General features: G+C 43.4%; 1 protein-coding gene across 5 annotated transcripts in view; it reads right to left on the bottom strand.

Moving 5' to 3' along the window:
* SGCD (sarcoglycan delta) overlaps positions 1-19,904 on the bottom strand; it is a 515,133-nt gene that overhangs the window by 353,239 nt on the left and 141,990 nt on the right. For all 5 annotated transcript variants that reach the window (XM_081136937.1, XM_081136939.1, XM_081136935.1 and 2 more), the window contains exon 2: positions 2,765-2,953. In XM_081136937.1, the coding sequence (XP_080993063.1) occupies positions 2,765-2,953 (189 nt within the window). The remainder of the gene's footprint in view (positions 1-2,764; positions 2,954-19,904) is intronic.

The raw sequence follows: 19,904 nt of genomic DNA, 5'->3' as shown, positions 1-19,904 counted from the left end.
AGATGACATCACTCTCTTGGTTTGTTATTACTCAGAGGGTTTGATTATAGTGGGAGCTTTCCCAAATACCAAATCATTGAATATTCCACATGTACAAAAAAATCACTCTTTCCTATTGGCAATATTTTCAAATCCCTGCAGAGGATGCTTAACTGTCATCTCGTTGATCTCCTTTGCTCTTTCACCCCATGTAACACCAGTTAAGACCTCGTTCATTTTCAAGATCTTCACTGTCAGTAAATGATTATTTGTGGAACAGAATTATAACTCTAAAAGAATATGTTTTACAGTGTGATTGATGGGAAAATGTGCTCTGACCTTGCAGGGAAAGACCAATTTCCCGACACTTCAGCTCTATTTGCTCAAATGCATGACTGTTATAAAGCACCAATTAGAGCTAATAATGGCGATATTCTCACCTCAGTAAGTACTTGGTTTGGTAAAGCTCTAAGAACTCTCAACTTCGGCAATCAATTTATTTAACTATGGGAAACAGCCTACTTCATATAGATTATCACCTTAATGTCGTATTACTCCCTAAGCTCGCACACACTCAGAATGAACTGTCACTTAATATACACTCACGTACACCTCTCATTATTAGGCTGGCCAGTCGAGAAGCCACATTGGTAGAACATCACAGTTATCATTTTCACCACACTCGCTCCTAAATCTTTCTGGTTCTGTAAGTTAACTTCATGCCAAACTAGGTAAAAAATAACAAAAATAGCCCCAAATAGGGAGTTCAGGGGATACCGGAGTTTCATCTCAGCTCCAGTGGGAAGATAAGGAATTCTATCTTGATGTTTGGGTCCCAAGTTCCAACCATCTCACCAGCTAGTACCTGGGAGTGAATATTGCAGAATGTCTTCCAATACCTCAGCTCCTACCTCCAGTCAGTAGATTGTTAGATGTGTCAAGTTCATCTTTTAAATGTCTTTTGGATCTTTATTCTCCATCCTACTACCCTGCTGTCAGTCTTCCCTTGTTTAATATTGCAATACAGAAGATTTTCCATTTTACAAGTTTGTAAAACACAAAATAAAAACATCGCAGAACATGCACATCAACAAATGGCAATTGTGGGCACTTGGGCGTAGGACCAAATGGACCCAGGACACCCTTTAGAGCCCTAAAGTCTGAGAAAATTCTCTCCCCTGCTTAAAACACTTCTCTGAATTCTGTTTGTCTGTAAAGAAAGCGAGCCCAAGTTCAAAAAAGTGTCTACTGAGTCTAACTCAGAAACAGAAGCTAATAGGCTCCTATAGGCTAGAGCATAGTACCTTGAACCCCTACAATTCCTTGGAGATTGACCTGCACCCTCTTCCAAATTTAATGGTGCAATACCAAAGACTTTCTGCATTTTTCAAAGAATTGAACTATTTTTTTCTCCTCAAGAAAGAATCTGTAAAATTAAAGTAATTCTTTTTTATTACATAGTTTCCTAGCTTTAACGACAAGCATTAAAAGTGAGCCATTCTGATGCTGGAAGCAGTGTCTCTGACCTTGGTTTATAGGCTCCTAATTAAGTCCTAATTAAGCAGCACTAGCCCCTCCCATTAGTGATGGATAAAGGCGCCCAGAGAAAAGATGCAGCCCTTGCTCTTCTCCAAGTTCAATCTGCCTGGGAAACACATGCAAAAATGATTATCCAGAGTGATGAGAAGAGTAACAGATGCATGAAAGGAGCTACAGGAGCACCGGGAAAGGTTTTGCCAGGCATGCAAGACAAAGAAAAACAGCGTAAGTAGAGGGTGCTGCCGAGGCAAGGGAGTGTGACTGTGCACAGCGTGCTAATGATAAAAATGAACTGGATCGACCAGAAAAGGCAACTCTCTGCTCTCCTATTTGGGACTGTCACACGAAAACCTGACTGTTAACTGTGTTATGGACACTTTGCTTTATCAAACAAGATTTATATTTTTGTCAATCTACTTATACTCTTTGACATCACAAGAAAGGAAAGTATTCTAAGGGCAGAAGATTGGTGCCCTCTACGCCCTCACTGATAACTTAAATTGCCCATCTTACTAGAATTGCTAGAAAATCTCTAGGAACACACACACACACCTCAGAATAACTCCAGAAATAATTTAGCCAACATTTTCTTTTCATTTGAACTTCAACAAGTACATATTCAATCAGTATTAGTGGCCTTAAGTACCAAAAGCAAAATTTTCCTCAAAGCAGCACAAACATAAGCTCTTAAAAAAAAATGAAACATGGCTCCGTTCTTCTTATTTCCATCTCACCCAGGTGTTGGCAAAGAGGATGCCCTCCCAGGAAACCAAGAAATCTCCCGATTACCCATAGCAATGGGCCACCCGGTACAAGTAGACACTGAACATTTGTAGACAATCCCCAAAGTCTAATTTTACTCTGATGTTTCGACCTTCTACCTCATAAGACCTTTCATAATCACTACAAAAATTTGGGAAAACTTAATACTTTGAACTTACCCCATATTTCCTCCTGCACTGTTTACTCAAAGTGCTTGTAAACTATAGGAAACTGACACGGTTACCAAACGGAGCGAACGCATACACGAGGCCGCAAAGCAGGAGATGGCCCTAAATTGGATCACCAGCCTCTGAGGCTTTGAGACCAGACAGAGGTCCATCATCACGTGTAATTAGAACAGAAAAACTTTTTTAACCAAAACAGCAGGCTGCAGGCTGTTTCCCCGCTTTTCAACCTTCCTCCTTGCCCCACGCATCCCCCTTCCCCCAAGGAGAGCCAGAGAAGCTTGCGTGGTTTGACTTACGATTGTGAAGTTCATGACTTTGAGAATCCAGATGGTCATGGCCAAGTTCACCAGTATTAAAATCATCAGCAGCAGGACGAAGAAGTACAGGCATCTTTTCCGCCAGCCGTAGATGCCCACCTTGTACACCTGCGGCCCCTCGGAGCCGGGCATGGCGCCCCGGTGGTGTGCGTACTGCTCCTGAGGCATCTGCAAGAACGAGGCGCAGAGGCGCTCACATTAAACTGCTGCGAGAGGAAAGAAAAGACAGGCCGGAAAAATCACTGATGGAGAGGTCTGGCCGGCGCTGTGGAAGTTCCCGCCCTCCTGACACTCGGAAAATCTCTTTCCTCTGGACGAGAGCGGCTCCTCTGGATGCCTGCTTCGGCCCCTCGGTTTGCGCAGCCGCCTCTCACGATGTGTGTGGACACCCGCATGCACACGTATCCCCAAGGGAAGGGGCCCTCGGAAGCCACTTCCGAATGTCCCTCAGAACCCAACCTCTTTGCGAGGGAGACACTCAAGATCTATCAAAGGCCTAAGGGTAAAATTTGGAATTCGTCTTAGAAAATAAATTTTATACCCCAGCAGGTCACTGTGTTGGTATAATAATGCTATACAGGCAATTGATTTTGGGGGAGGGGATAATGATCTCAAATGCAATCATTCTTGATTGCCCGAAAGTCAGAGGCAAAAGTAACAGGACCTTCCTTCTATGCCAAAGTTCAAAGGAGTGCTGATGGGCACACAGAGTAAGCCTGACTTGACCCAGGAATATTTAACAATATTTAATAGCCTGTGCTTACATGCTTCCCTTGACAGAGAACTCACTACCCTTAAAATTAGTCCCTATGCCTCAGACAATTCTAATTGGCATCAACCAACTCATTCATTAAATAAACAGAAAGGAGGCTCAAAGTCAAGTAAGGTGTAGACGTGCCTTCCAGGGCTTGTAGGCTAATGGGAGGAATGAGCTAATTAAATAGTGAGATAAGTCAGAACAGTATTTGTCAATATCAAGTAATATGCCAACCCCCTTCAAAGTAAGGACGCTTTCCCAAATCCCCACTGTTGACACAAATTATCTTTATAGCAGCACTACTAATTAGGAACCAACACAAATCTGAGTAAAATGATCACTTCATAAAATTATAAAGCCAAACCAAATTTTAAAATTAAATTCAAACAACCGTGTATCATTCAGAATGGGAAAGAACTGACTGCTACAAAGGAAGGTGATTTTTTAAAACTAAACTGCAAAATGTGCTACCAAGGGCTTTAGCACAGCATCCGCTGAATATGTCATCCCAATTTTGCCACAAGCCATGTGACGACAGGGCCCCTACTGAGCTTTTCTGTTTAAATTACTGCACAACCTTTATTTGGGGATTTTTATTTCATTTGGTCCTTAGGTAGGCAAACTTCATTCCCTAAGAATAAGGCCTGCCTCTGTTTATTTTCATCCTGTTCAACAGCAATTAAATTAGTGACATATTCTGCCAAAGTCACCAAGTGACCATGGTGACAAACAAAATGTGGGCCCTATAGTCACATGCTTGGCTATTAGGTCATCTTCCAGATAGTTCAGAATATGATTATTTTATGGTTTTCAGATAAGCATTAAAATGCATGCCTAAAATCTAAAAATCCCCCAAGAGAACTCACGGCTTTGAGACATCAGTGGAATTCCACTTGAAAAACCAAGTGAATTTTTACTTATGGTCAACAGAAGTGCTCAGTCAAGGCTTATATGATGTCTGTCTCATTCTAAACATGACCCTAGCACTGAAACTGGGCCCTCTTATGAAGATGTGTTTCAATATATGTGCATGGAATGAATAAGTGAAGACATGAATGTATGAATGATGAATGAATGAATGATTTCCCACCCACTATGAAATCTGCTGCCTTCTGGGTGTGCACCAAAGAGCAAGCCAAAAACCAGGGGAAGTTCTTATTTGTATCTTTGCAAATTTCCACCGGAGGCTCCCATAGCACTGGGTTCCCAACCAAGCACTGAGGTTCATGCTGTAAGAGAATCGCTATTTGATTACTCAGCTCCTCATAATTCTGTAGAATCAGGACTGTAACAACACAGGAACATGTCATCACTCACTGGCCTTTTTATGAACATCAATTAAAAGAAAAATGCCTTAGAAGTCTGAAGGAACGTAGGCCTTGATTTTCTATTAAATCGTATTCTGTAAATTAAGGAAATGATCAGGGAATCTTAGAATCATATCTGAAAAGTTCTTTGATTCCAGTCGATGAATTTTATGAATGACCTGATTTAAAGCTAGAGAAGTTGACCCACTTGTGCATGGGGACAAGAATAAATAGTCCTTGACTCTTGTGGGTATGATGAACAGTAAGGAATTCCTCACACCTGAGTGGACAGAAGATAGAGAAATGCCACCACACCAGCTGTCTTTCCCCTGACATTCGCCCCAACCAATGGGAGAATTACATAGCTTAGCTATAAACAGAAATGCCATGTTCGATCAATATCTATAAGAGACAGATGGATATCACACTTGCAAATCTTTTTTTTTTCATACACAGATTATTAGAACTTGCCAGAATTTAGCGATTGTTTCCACTGGGGTTCTCAATCCTGATGTCCATCAGAGGCACCTGTGGAGCTATTCAAAACATCTACGCTCAGGTCAATTAAATAATAGTCACAAGGGTAGGACCCAGGCATCAGCATTTTAAAAAATATGCTTTTATTGATTTTTAGAAACAGAGGAAAGGAGAGGGATAGAGAGATAGAAACATCGATGAGAGTGAAATATCAGCGATTGGCTGCCTCCCGCACGCCCCTACTGGGGATCGAGCCCACAACCCGGGCATGTGCCCTCACCGGGAACTGAACCTCAATCTCTTGGTTCCTGGGTTGAGCCACACCAGCTGGGCCAGGCACCAGCATTTTTAAAAGCTTCCCAGATAATTCTAAAGTGTAGACAAGGTTGCATACCACTGGTATAGAATAATGTCTCTCAATGGAGCAGAATTCCAAAGAAACTTGGAACAAATACAAATTTAAATTCTGAGCTTTATGATGGAATTAGAACTGCTAAAAAGCTTCCCAGGTCATTTCAAGCATTTGGAACTTTTCTAAAAAAAAAAAGAAAAGAAATGGCCTTCATTTTTTTTTTTTGTCCACAGTACAACCATTTGGAGACAAAAATCTTGAAACAAACTCTAATCTAGCATATAAAACAGCAAGAGAGCAGAGGCCCTGTACCTAAAGCAAGAATGGGGGATTGACCACTCTTTGGGGCCCCTCTGCAGAACCCTTGGACACCTAGAAACCACTGATTTGGCCAGACACATTTACTGATTAGCTGAGCTGCTCAAAGCCCAGAAGGTAAAGTATCTCCCTTTTAAGTCACATAGCAAATTAGAAGCTGAGCAGGGATCAGAATTCAGATTCTCTGATGCCTGCTGTAGTGGCCTTTTCTATGTCACGAGGTCTCCTGTATCTCCACCATACCCCCTTCCTACTTTCATGAGCTAAATGAAACCACATACTCCAATCTGCAACTGTGTAATAAAAAAAAGTTATATTGATAGATCAATCAACCAATTGATAGATTAAGGAACAAGGACAGGAGTGAGCAATTTCCTACAAGTGACTGCAACGGAGAGCCTTGTCAGCCAAGCATAGTGTAATAGATACATCTGTTGTCAATAATTCTGCCCAGAAAGGGAAAATTTAGATATGCTGAGTACATTAATTTTTCTAGTAAAAAAAAAAAAAATTGAAACATGTTGTAATGTTAAAAACATAAGAGGAAAGATGATCTCCAATCTGTGCTTCTCTTTGATTCTTTCCGAAAGAAGTTTGCTGTCCAGGGAATGAAGCTGTAGTTTCAGGTCCTCCCTTACTCAGGCCTCTCCCTTGGGTCCTGGGAGGGGCCATAGTAATGTATTGCCGGCATCATACTTTTTTTGTTACTGTTAATTCTCACCCAAGAATATTTTTTTCCATTGATTTTTTTAGAGAGAGTGGAAGAGAGGGAGGGAGGGGGAAGAGAGAGAGAGAGAGAGAGAGAAACATTGATGTGAGAGAGACACATCGATTGGATTAGTTGCCTCATGCAAGTGCCCGGACCTGGGCTGGGGATCAAACCTGCAACAATTTGGTGCTCAGGCTGATGCTCTAACCACTGAACCACACCGGCCAGGGCAACATCATACATTTTTATAAAATTGACTTACGAGAGATGTGTTCATTGCAACTAGCCAAGACCCTGCCTTTTTCAACTTCCCGTTATGTTGCGTGGCTTTGGAGGAATTACATGCATCTTGGAGGTCTAACTAACAGGAAGTTAAGTTGGGGGTTCATATAGTTTGGGTGCAGTGGTATATATGTATATGGTTTGCAGACATTGCCCTGCAGAAGTACATTACTGCCAGCTCTCTGGTGTAGAAATGTCTTCCAGGAATGGTTCCACCCTTGGTGTCTACTCACCAAGCATGGTCTGGACCAAAAGATCCATAGCAATGTAAACATCTCCTGTAATGGCCAGCAACAGAGATAGGTGGGTAGTGGAGAAGCCAAAAGTTAGGGGGACATTTTTTCTAACATCAGATATGTAAAATCTCAAATGTAGGATTCAATTCTCATTGACACCTAGTCAAAACAGAAATTTTCTCCTACCAAGGACACACTCAGTTCAGCATATATAATTAAAAACCATCACATGGCTTTCCTTTATTGTTTTTATGGGAATCACAGAAAACAGAATTAATTGGAATTCTTGTGTTTGCGGGTTCTGTGCACTGTGCGTTTGTATTTTGTATGTAAAGTTGTATGCTTTACGCATCACAACCACCTACAGTAAAGAAACTAAATTCTATTGAAATTCAATAGGAGACAATTATCCTGCTATTGTCTGTACAGAAAGTGATAGTGCTAAATAGCTGTCACAGGAAGAGACTAAGCAACCAAAAACTGCAGAAAAAGTATGTCAGACAGTTAATTATTAATAGTATTTTTCTGGATTTTATGATATGCCATCTTCTGAAATTAATAATTTGATTTTCTTTCCCATTCTAAATAAATATTCATGTGTTTAATTTAAGATTGAACTTCTAATTCTTCATGTTTTTCCCCCTTAAAACAGTCTCACATATTGTTTAAGCTTCAGGCATCAGAAAATCTGGATCTTCCTCTGGTCCCTCCCACAAGGGGCCCCAAGCATTCCCCGCCACCTCAGTGGACAGCTCCACTGGGCAGCACTGCTTGGCTGAGCTCCACGGGAGGTACGGTCACCTACGCTCCACTGCGAGTGGTTTTCAGGCTCTGGAAAGCATAAGCAACGCCCCAGGATGCTGACTACATGCAGATTCCCAGGCATCGCACCAAGAGATCCTAACTTAGCAAGTCTGAGTGCATCTCAGAAGTCCATACTGTTAACAAGCACCAGAGCTGATTCTGATAACAGAGGCCTGGACAACGTGCTTCCAGAGCACGAATGTAGATCCATCACAGAAAAGGACCCCATTTTTGCCTGTACTTGTGCTGTTTCTCACTGGATCACCCATCCTCTCATATCCCTTAATATACACTTTGCCTTCTTTCACATTTTTGCTGCATCCCTACCCTGGACCTCTCTTTTCCAGCACCCACCTTCAGCACCATTTTGAATATTATGCTCTTTGCAGACTTGGTGTCTTGGATTTTCAATGTGAACACATCTTTTCTGCCATTAAAAAGATCTTAGCTTACCTTGATTACCCTCTCTGCGTCTTGCCTAATTTTACTCTACTGATGCCTAGGGTTCCCGGATCCTTGGAACCCTGGGCATCAATGGAATTTCATCTTCTCACCCATCCACTGAAATGGACCATTCAAAAATCACTAGTGATGTCCCCGATCAAAATTCAATGAGCTTTTCTCAATGCACATTTTCCTTGGACATTCTGAAGCTTTGGACCTTGCCAACTTCTCCCTTCCATCTGGAAATTTTGTCCTTTGGTGTTGATGACACGGCAGGTCCAGGGTTTCTTTATGATATCTGTGATTACCATCTGTCTTTCCAACCTCTCCCCTCTGCTTCTCTCTTCCAAGCATTAAGAGTTAGCAGTATCTCCCTTTCATCTCAGAGATGATGTTAAGGGCCATGCTTGCATTTTTGCTTCTATGAGAATGAAACTCAACTTACACTTTAACTCTTGCTTCCATCTTAAATTGGACCCGTCTAAATGTCTTTCATCAAACTAGTCCCTCATCAAATAATTATTAATCATTGATCAAATTCCATATACTGTGCAAAGGGTCTCAAGATACCACAAGTAAGAATAATTACCTTGCTCTTATGAAATTCACAGCCTGGGTGGTGTGGGAGAGTAAATAGTAAATACATAAAGAGACTAAATGAACACTGAAGTGCTTTCACTGAAATATATCTGATAATGTTAATGAGAGCATCGCAGGATGGAAGGTATTTTATAGATTCATCAACAGACAACTCTCTGAGGATGTAACATTTCAGCTGAAACTTGAAGGGTAAGAAGAAGGCAGTGAGGTGAAGGCTGGGGTAAAAAAGTGTCCCAGGCAGAAGAAAGATATCAAAGTCCTCTATGGGGACAAGGTCTGTGTGACTGGCTGTAGGAAGTAAAGTGGAGAATGGCTTGACATGAGGCTGAAAAAGTTGGCTGGAATCAAATGATGCTGGAACTTTGAGACCAGAGTACAAAGTTCAGATGTTTTTGAAAAGTCAGTGAAAATCCATGGTAGAATTTGAAATAAGGGAGTGATAATCTGATTTACAATTGTAGCAGTGCCTAGACCAGAATAGGTGCAGAATAAATATTTGTTGTTTGATGATGTTTAATAGACGTTTTTTCCATCCCCTATGCTGATCATTCATCAAAACACTCCCCAAAGTTGAATAATTTGGCAAAATAATTCTCAACTAGTAGAACACGTCCTCTTAGGAGGCTTACTTGCATCTGTGGGGATGTATCGAGCATGTGAATTTTTAAAAAGAATCCCTCTACCCAAACACACCCTTTTCTTGAGAATTATAAGACAGATGTCTTTCCATCAGACTGTGGGAACAGTTTTACATTGTTACACAACATATTTTATAGTCATATATGTCATTTATCTGAATATATCTTAAACTCTTCTAAGTATTTAAAACTTCTCTGAAAGTTTATCAGAAGCACCTAAACAACGGCATGTGTGAATATGTATCTATGTAATTCATTCTATCTATCTATCATCTATCTATCTACCTGTCTGTCTGTCTATCTATCTATCTATCTACCTACCTACCTACCACCTACCTACCTACCTAACTTAGCATACATTTGTTCAATGAATGCAGAGAAATCAAGCCAATACTAAACAGCAAAGCATATACTACAGCAATAAGTAAAGAGCTGTATGATCAGAAGCTAAGGAATGAAAACTTATACAACACGCCTCCCTTTCCAAAGGCACACGCAATTATACGGATGGTAGGTAGGCTTAAACCCAAAGCATCGCTCTACTCTTTCATGAGGCTATTTTCAGTGTTCACCTGTTTACAAACAAATCCAGTTGACTTAAAGATCATCTGTTTCTCACACACAAACTGCAACAGGATTATATTTCCCAGAGAAGGAATAGAGTGAAGCAGGCTGTTGCTTTGCCATTATGTAAGGAAGAAATACCAATAGTTCAGGTCAAGGTCATAATAGAATAGCCACCTATAACGAAAGGCTAATTAAATAGTTGCCAAATATAATAGATGTGTCATTTCCAAAGGAAGTCATTCCGGATGGGTTTATTACTGAAACATGATTTTGAGAGCTGTAAACTCATTCAAATGTTCAAACCTGGGATCACGGGCCATTTTGGAGCAAGGCCTGATGCTCACTTAATGGGACAGTCTCAAGGAGAAGATCCATTCTGATGACTTGGACTTCTGGAAAACCTCCTCCTGGGCTGTGTCGCCTTGTTTCACTTCAGCCACTGCAGCCAGCACCAACCTCTCAGTGGCTTTCTGATGCCCACGCAGGTTTCCCCAATGCCCTCGTCCATGCCCAACATCAGTCATGGGGGCCACAGGAGGGATCTGTACAAATCTCATGACCACACAAAGTCATCACCAGGATCTGGAATCAGGCCCAGTCTAAGCGGTCCCTGGACCCTGGGCTCGTCTAACCAAGGAAGATGCATTCTATGTCCAGCCGAGGCTCACCTGCACCGACTTCAAAGCCATCAGTGCCGCTTCTTTGACAAGCCTTTGAAGCCTTAATGCAGAAACTGGCCTGATCTTACTGAAGTTCTCGGAGATCTTACACTGTGTGACTTCCCCTCCTCAGCCTGGCCGGTACCAAATAGCTACTGGAAGGTCTGGCACTGCTCCCTTTGCTACGTTTCATCAACTGACAAGAATGACGCGAGGTCCTGGCAGAGCCACGCGCAGCTGACACAGGTGTGAGGCCGAGCACACGCGCTGCGATAACTCTGTTAGGAGCCATCCCTTTGCGTCTGCACTCGGTGTTTGGTCTCAGCAGCGCTCTTTTTCAGGAAAAGAACAAAGGTTTTCTTTTTATCCCTCCCAAGTAAAAGAGGCATCTGGAAAACAGTTACGGGGGCTGTGTTATCAACCTGCGGTGCAAGAATGAATTATCTTTTGCGGGATGATTAAAAGGAGATCGGGAAACTTCTAAAGACACATCAATGCCATCGAGTCTCCTGATGATTTTCCTTTTCCCGCCTGCAAAATTTTATGGGCCATGATCCATTCTTTTTATCATGTAGAGCTGAGAACACAGAAGCGCTGACAGGCATTTGACTAATGCTTGCTGGACCCTCCTACCCACCAGGCTTCACAGTGTTTCCATTAGGGAACTTATGGGAGCGCCAATGAGGGCAGTTCTATGTACAGTTACATAGTGTGGGGACAGAAACATGTTTCTGACACAGAACAGAGAGTGACCCACTCTGGTCACAGAAGGCCATTCTGACCAAGTGACAATTAAGGTGAGGCCTAGAGGTGGAACACATTTTCCAGCAGAGGGCAGACACACCAAGCACTGGGCCTCAACGTACCTCAGGTTAAGCATGGTGGCTGGAGGGCTGTTCGCGAGTGAGCTCAAAGGACAAGTTTGTAGAGAGAGGAGGTACCAATTATACTAAACCTTACAGGTTACGGTAAGGAGTAAAGAACTGACACAGCCAGGCTAACAACTACATTATCTTATTTATTTATTTATTTACTTATTTACTTTAAAGGTTTTTTTTTTGTTGTTTTTTTTTTAAATATATATCTTTATTGATTTCAGAGAGAGGAAAGGAAAGGGAGAGAGAGAGATAGAAACATCAGTGATGAGAGAGGCATTGATCAGCTGCCTCCTGCACGCCCCTGACTGGGGATCGAGCTGGCAACCTAGGCATGTGCCCTGACCGGGAATCGAACCCCGATCTCCTGGATCCTAGGTCGATGCTCAACCGCTGAGCCACGCCCGGCCGGGCTACATTATCTTATTTAGAAAAAAGACACGTGATACCAATCAAGGGAGCCAGGGTTTGTTGATGATGACGACGCTGTATGTAAAAATGCCAACGCATTTACAAGTAAACATGAATTACGTCACTGCGTATGACTGGAACCAGTTCACATAAATAGCGGGCATTAAGTCCCCTCCCAGGCTCATTCCAGTTTCCAGAGTTTGTTGCGGAATCTGAGTCCTTTTGGAGTATCTTGGCATGTAAATTGTTTTTCATCAGCCACGTTCATTTTGAGGTCTTTGATTTAAAACTATCTGCCTTCGAGAGTTGTTTTCATTCAGCCATCCATATAAAGCATTAGTCTTGGGTTGCTGATGTTTGGCACAATTCATGCAATTGTAACAGACTCATCACTTTCAGTTTTGATAGAATAATCAACATCTGTTTTGTAAAATTCATAAAGAAAAGTAAATGCCTGTTTATGTGAAATGATCCAGAAATGGCACGTTCTATTTAAACAGATATTTGGATTTAAAAGTTAGGTATTTCTTATTTTAGTTTGCCAAGAATTGTTACACGTAAGTGTTGAACAATTTTTACTGAAAAAAATTAGACAAGTGTATGTATTTAAAAGAACCGAAGAACATACGGTGAAGGCCATTTTTTTTCCATTCACACTTTAACCTTCCTCCATAAAGACAACTATTACCAGCTTTTGACTTAGCCTTATAGAAATGTTAAGTACATATATAGGCCTTATTCAATATATACATTCAGTGCACACCCACATATTTAAATTTTCCTTTTTTACACAAAAAAGGCATATTTTATGCTCTTTAGTCTTCCAAATCTAACTTGGGTTACTTAATAACATAGTTTAGTGAAAGCCCCATAAAAACATACAGAAATATATTTTTAAGTTAGTTTGAAATTGTATGGACACATGATATTTACCCTAACCAACTTCTCAGTGATGAATATTAAAGTGTTTCCAGTAACTTTCTGTTACCAATGTCTATTCAAATAAATAAATGTTTATCGGGTATTACCATGTGCTGGCACTAGGCATTCAGCAGTAAAAAGACAGATTCCTGACTCTTGGACCTTATGTTCAAGTGGAGGGGATGATAAACAGATAAACGGACATGTTACTTTTCATACTTATCCTTGGGAGTAAGTTTTACAAAGACAAAAGTAAAGCCACCCCTAGTCAGACAAAAGTTTGACTCAGTGGTTAGAGCGTCGGCCTGTGGACCAAGGGGCCTCCAGTTTGATTCCGGTCAAGGGCATGATTCTGGTTGCAGGCTTGATCCCACGTGCAGGAGGCAACCAATCGACGTGTCTCTTTCACATCAGTTTCTCTCTCTCTCTCTCCCTTCCACTCTCTCTGAAAAGCAATGGGAAGAATATCCTCAGGTAAGGGTAAAAAAAAAAAAAGTAAAGCCAGAAAAAGGGACAGACAATGACTGGGAGGCTCCTGTCTACAGGACCATCAGGGGAAGCGTCTCTGTAGTGAAGAGATTTGAAAAATAGGAAAAAAACCAACCAGCCAACAAAACCCATGAACAAGCAAGAGAGTAAAGCAAGAGGATGTCCAGGGAGAGCACTCCAGTCAGAAGAAATGGTATCAGCACGTGCAAAGGCCCTGAGGTGGGGGCTCACGTGGCATGTTTAAAGGACAGTGCAGCTAGATCAGAGTGAACAAAGGGGAGAGTGTGTGAAAATAAGCTTGGAAGAGCAGGCAGAAGGGTTGTGCATTTGGTCTTATAAGCCACAGTAAAAACCTGAGGCATGGGACTGATTGTAAGCATAACTTTCAGAGAACTGGGTGTAGGAGTGAGATGATCTGATGTTCACTTTGGGATCACTCCAGCTGCTCTCTAAGGAACAGACTGTAGGGGGCGAGGGTGCAAGTGGAGAACCAGGGGCCTGTGAGTACTATTCTTGCCCAGAGAGCACAGCCCAGACCAGGGCAGAGGTGAGGGACAAGGTGTCGAGTTGCTGTATTTGGAATCTATTTGGAAGGCGAGCTAGCGAGATGTTACTGCTGCCTGAGACACAGAGTGTGTGCAAGAAAAGGACAGGAGCAGAGGAGAAAGCGACGGGGCTGGTGGGAGCAGCTAGGTGCACGAGGGCGCCATGCATCAGGATGGGGACCTCAGGAGAACAGCGGGCTCTGGGGCAGGAGGCAAGCGGAGTGTGCAGAGGGAACACAGAGCACTCAGTCTGGTCGTGTTGATTGTGAAATGCACAGAAGAATCCATGGGGGCGGCGTCACCAAACCACTTCAAAACGCGCCTGGAATTCAGGGGGAAGCCTGGGCTTACAGCTGAAGTGTTTAAGTCTCCTGCCTATGAGTATTACTTAAAGCCATAGGAAAGGAACATGCATCTTTCACGTATGTCCACAGAAACCCTAAAAAACTGAGTAGCTAGGTGGAAGTGCGTATGCGTGTGTGCTGGAGCATGTGTGTGTATCTATTGCTTTTGTAGATGTTATTATTCTTCTCATCCAAAGAACAACATCCCTGTATTTAAATTTAAATTTAAAATATTTATCTTAGATGAATTAGAAGATATTTCAGTAAAATTATAAACATCAATTCTTACTGTTCTAGAGATTTAGATGTGTGAGGTGCCAGCTCAAGTGGTTTCAGATAGAAATATAGTTTTGAAACACACATGCTTATTTGTACTAGGTATTCTCAGATATATGAGCTCATACATTTCTGACAATATTTTTAAAACCATTTCATAAATTAAGATACTGAAGTCCTAAGGGGTAAAAGAATATTCTGAAGGACTCGGAACCAGTGAGTTGGCTGGGGTCTGGACTCAAACTAGGCTCAGTTTCCTTTCCATGACATACAGAATGAAGCAAAGACCTGGCTGTCTCTAAATAAGATACGGTATATTTAGAATGACCACCTAGGTGATGGCTCTATTCTAAGCATTTGGGATACATCACTGAGCAAAAACACTGATCCCCCAATCTCATGGCAGTGGTAGGAGGCAGTGATGGGAGAGACAGCTAACGAAAATGAAAATCGTGTTTGAAACTTTTGTTGCAGAGAATGAACCCTACCGGGAAAAGACCAAAAACAACAAGGGAGGGAGAGAGAGAGAGAGAGAGAGAGACGAGAAAAGGGGGATCAGCAGAGCTGTGGGTTGGGGAGCAGAGCAGGTTCAAACCCCAAAAGCAAGACCGTCCTCATGGAGTCGGTGATATCTGAGCAAAGACTTGAAGGAGTCTTGAGAGTCCCTGAAGGTCTGGCTGTGCATAAAACTCAGGCCTCATTCAAACGTAGTCCTTGATGTTGCAGGTCAAGGACCAGAAAAGAATAGGTAAGCTCAACACCCCCGAACAGGACACATCATTTCAAACACCTCACCTCAAATTTAATAGTGTCATTTTCACATGCGAAGGCCACCACTTCTACCTGTCATGTCCTTGTCTATGGCCAGCTTTCCAAACGGGAGCGACAGATCCTTTTCAACTAACCAGCTACCCTGTGTTGTCCAAGGCCCGTGCTTCTTAAATCCCTGTGGCTGATTCTGCCCTGAACCAGATAATGACAATCGCAGTCAAGCCATTCACTACAGCTCTTCTGTGACTTGGGGACCAAGCTGTGTAATAAAATAATATTAAGCATGACTCAAACACTTAGGATCAGAGAATGAGACACAAAGCTTGAAGGGAGCGGGGACAATACAGAGTTCAAACCACTATTTAACAGTTGAGAAAACCAAGTTCAGAGAGGTGAAGTGGCTTAATCAAGGTCACAGAGTAAATCAGTGGCACGACCAAAGTCAGCTAAACTAAAAACCAGTGTGTGTCCGACAAATTCCAGGCTTCAATCTTTTCGCCTTAAACTCCTACTAGACATCACTTTCATCAACCACCATACACATGCCTTCTGAAAAATACCCGAAAGCAAATCGCAACAAAACCATGGATTCCTAACACAAAGGCAGCACAGGAAACTGATACAAACCCTTGGGTAATGGTTACTATGTGCCACTCTTCTAACTGCTTTACTGGACTTTTTAAATATTTACACACATATAATTATGAGATAGGCCTTATCATTACCCTCATTTTACAGGGGAGGCAACTGAGCAACAGAGAGGTCAAGCAACCTACCCAAACTTACTCAGTGTTAAAGAATTGGAACCCAGAGTGTCTGGATGAAAAATCTGTCCTTTCAATTCTTGTGTTAAATGCTTCCAGATATAGCTCTGTGTGTATGCTTGGACAGAACAGTATAATTACTAATTTAAAAATGTTTTTGTAACCTTTTTATAGACAGTAGCTATGTAGCTAGTAGCTGATTTGATGAATTGACCTAAAATTAATACTCATGTGTTATCAACATGGGTATTAATTTTAGGTCAATTCATTGAATACTTATTGAGCAACTACTGAATTTCAACCAGCATTCATGTGACTCTAGTATAGGCATTTCCCTCCCAGGTAATAAACCATCTTTGCTATGTCTCCAAAACCCATTAGCTTTTACAACACCATGAAAAACAACTACAACAAATTAGATACATCCTTTTATAGTGATTCAATAGTTCTATAAAATTAGCATCGATCCAGTAGATTCTCCCTTGACAATTGTGTTTGGTAAGGATCGTTAGCTACTGTCTAAGCTCTCAAATACTTGCAGAGAAATCTGCTGTCTAAAAGGAAATGCTCTTTATCTCATTTTCAGTCCTGTTATTTGGGGTGTTTTTACATCAAAGTGTCCAGAAACAAACATGATAATAATACATAAAAGTTATTAAATAGTTTGCTAAGCACCTGGCATCACATACGTATGTAGGTATATACGTACATATGTATATATGTCTACTGAGGTATAACTTACTTCCAGCAAAATACACAGATATTAACCACCCAGCTCCAGATTTACAAATCTGCACATCTGCGTAAACAATGTCCAATCAAGACAGGGATCATTTCCATCACCCTAGAAAGTTCCCTCATGCCCCATCCTAATCAACCCCTACCCCGAGGCAGTGATTATTTTGGATTCCATCACATTTAAATTTTTTAATGCTATGTACAGTTGTATGATGTGATTATTCAAAGAAATGTCTAACACTGACACCTGTGCTCCTGGCCACCTCGCGGCCCACTGCATTTCCTCTCAACAGACACTGAGCCCATCTCAACACTGTCGTCTGAGAGAATCCGGTCCTAACGCCCTAACTTCTGTCTCATGCATCTACAACGGTACTATATGTACCACCCTTGAAAGAACTGAAACAAATGGTCACTCATATCATTTTATGCCTTCTGTGGTTCAGACTGAGAAATCAGACCAGGGATACGCGTCTTCAGCTTTGTCTAGATAATCTAGACTTGTACATAATATCTCAGTATGTTTAAATACTTTGGAACTAAGTCGATTGAAAAACCATATTATGGGCCAAAATGTGCCCATAGGCCAGTCCACGGATCGCCAGTTTGCGACCAGCTGTTTGCTTCCCCGGCTTGTGAACCACCAGGAGTAGCTTCTTCAGCGGTGGAAGCGAGGCCACAGGCCTCTGCCGACCGCGGCAGCTCCGGGAGTTAATGTCTGTCATTACCCGGTCGGAGCCGTGCAAGTCCAGGCGCGGGCCTGTGACCAACACTCCACACCTGAGACAGGGGTGACTTCGTCAACACATGCTGACCAAGCAACAGAGAGAAAAGCTGGCATGAGGAAGACAGAAGGGACTGAAGACAAGAAGGAAAGAGCTAGAAAGAGTATAGAACAAGGGAGGGGTAGGCGGTAAGAGCAGGAAGGCGAGGAACGCGGTGAGGCGAGGCGAGGCTCTTGGCCGACTCCGGGCTTCGGGGGTCTGCTTCCCCTGAATCCCCCACGCCCCGGACCACGAGCCCAGTCGGAGCTAGGAGAGCGGGTGGTGCTGAACGATCTGCGGCAGAAAGACGCCAACCCTGAGGTTCCCTGACTGGCCCCCAAGGAAGCAGCTCCGGTGGCCGAGTGCTCCGGCCCCAGCAGGGAACGGCGGGGTGTCCAGGAGCTCAGGAACGCAGTGTTGGAAGTCGGGGCTCACCAGACTCTGAGTTCACCGGCCTGTCCGAACAGGAGAGAGTCCCTAACCCCCTGCAATACAGCCTTTATCAGGGCGCTGCGCCTGCTGTCCTCGCGCCATTGCGTCATCGGTTAAGAAGCGTAAAGCCATCGCTGTGCGCCCACCCGCACGCCCCGAGCTCCATGAGGACAACCTGCGGCGCAGATGCCAAGCAAACCAGCGGCCCGGGGTTTATCCGCTCGGTGAGCCGGGGACACGCTCCTCCTCCGCCCAGGCCAGGCCCCCGCCTGCGTGGCCTCTACAGGAGGCGGTTCGCACCCGGCAGCAGGAACCTGAAACAATGACCAAGAGCATCCCCTCCCTGGGCAGCAGCGAAGGTGACAGAAAGGACAGCGGGAGCTGCCGAGGAATCCGGGCAATGCAGGGAGAGAAAGCCACCCGGGCGACGCCGTGGAAGGCGTCTCTCCTCTGCCGAGTGTCACCTGCACGTTTTGGCTCATGGGCCTGTTTCCCTCTTGGCCTCCTGCCCTCTCCGTTAATGCCTAAGCCCAGAAAGCTAGGACACTTAGGTCCTCACCGTGCGCTGCGCTACGTCGGAGCCTGTGCGGCTCACGGCACACTGGGGGGACCTGCTATCATACCCATTTTCGAGGTGATGCAGCTGCGGCACATGGAGATGAGCAACCTGTCCCAGGTCGCACAGCCGGGATCAGGGTCCAGGTCCGCCTGCCGCAGAGCCTGGGCCAGTTCTCAGTGCAATCACCCCCTGGGCTACGAGCTCACTCCATGCTTTCAGGCTGTGCTTTCCCCTTACACTCTTCCCCTTAGGCTACCACACGCAGGTGTCTCACTCATGGAACGGGTCCTGGTCAGCTGGCTGGAACTGAGTTCAGGGAACAACATTTTTCTCAGGAGGCGGTTAACTGGAATGTGTTCAGAGAGGAGGAAAGGGAATAGTACAGGAAAAAATGAGGGTAGAGAAAATAATTCAATTTGCCCGGCTTTGGGGAAGGAAGGCTGAGACATTCGTAAAGAAACAGAAGAACTTTAGAATTATAAGAATCATGCATCGTGAGAAACAGAAAATACTTTAGAGGCATCTGATCCCATTTCACAGATGGGAAAACTGAGATCCAGCTTCCAGTGGAGTCAGGACCTATCCCAATATTCCTGGCCACCTCTACCTGTACCCCTCCTCTTCACCACGACCCACCTTCAAATGTGGCTTAAGAGACTATGACAATGGCTATAGGTTACAAAGAAAGCACAGAGAGGCACATTTGGCCCAATCTGAGGAAGCTTGATTTGAGAAGCAGCGCCCCAAGCTGCCTCCCACTGTAGGGGGGGCTCCGTCATCACATCTGGCCGGCATCTGTTAGCGGTGCTATAAATGGCATGCCTGCAGTGAATAATAGTTTGGCCATGACAGTGTTCCGTGAACTCAGTTCTGTGGACCAGTGTCTGGCTGGCTTCAACAGGATCTCTCAGGGAGCTTTTAAAAATATAGGGATTCCCCAACTCTCACCTCAGAAATTCCGATTCAGGAGGTTGTGAGAAACCATGGGACCTGGTCATTTCTGATAAGATTCCATTACTAGCAGGGCTTCAGCTATTATTGAGCCCACGCATGCAACATGCAGTCCACAGCAGACTTGGA

The sequence above is a fragment of the Miniopterus schreibersii genome (assembly GCF_964146895.1).
Source record: "Miniopterus schreibersii genome assembly, chromosome: 4".
Lineage (NCBI taxonomy): Eukaryota > Metazoa > Chordata > Mammalia > Chiroptera > Miniopteridae > Miniopterus > Miniopterus schreibersii.
The sequence above is the reverse complement of the archived record's forward strand: the minus strand, read 5'-3'. Positions and strand labels throughout refer to the sequence as shown.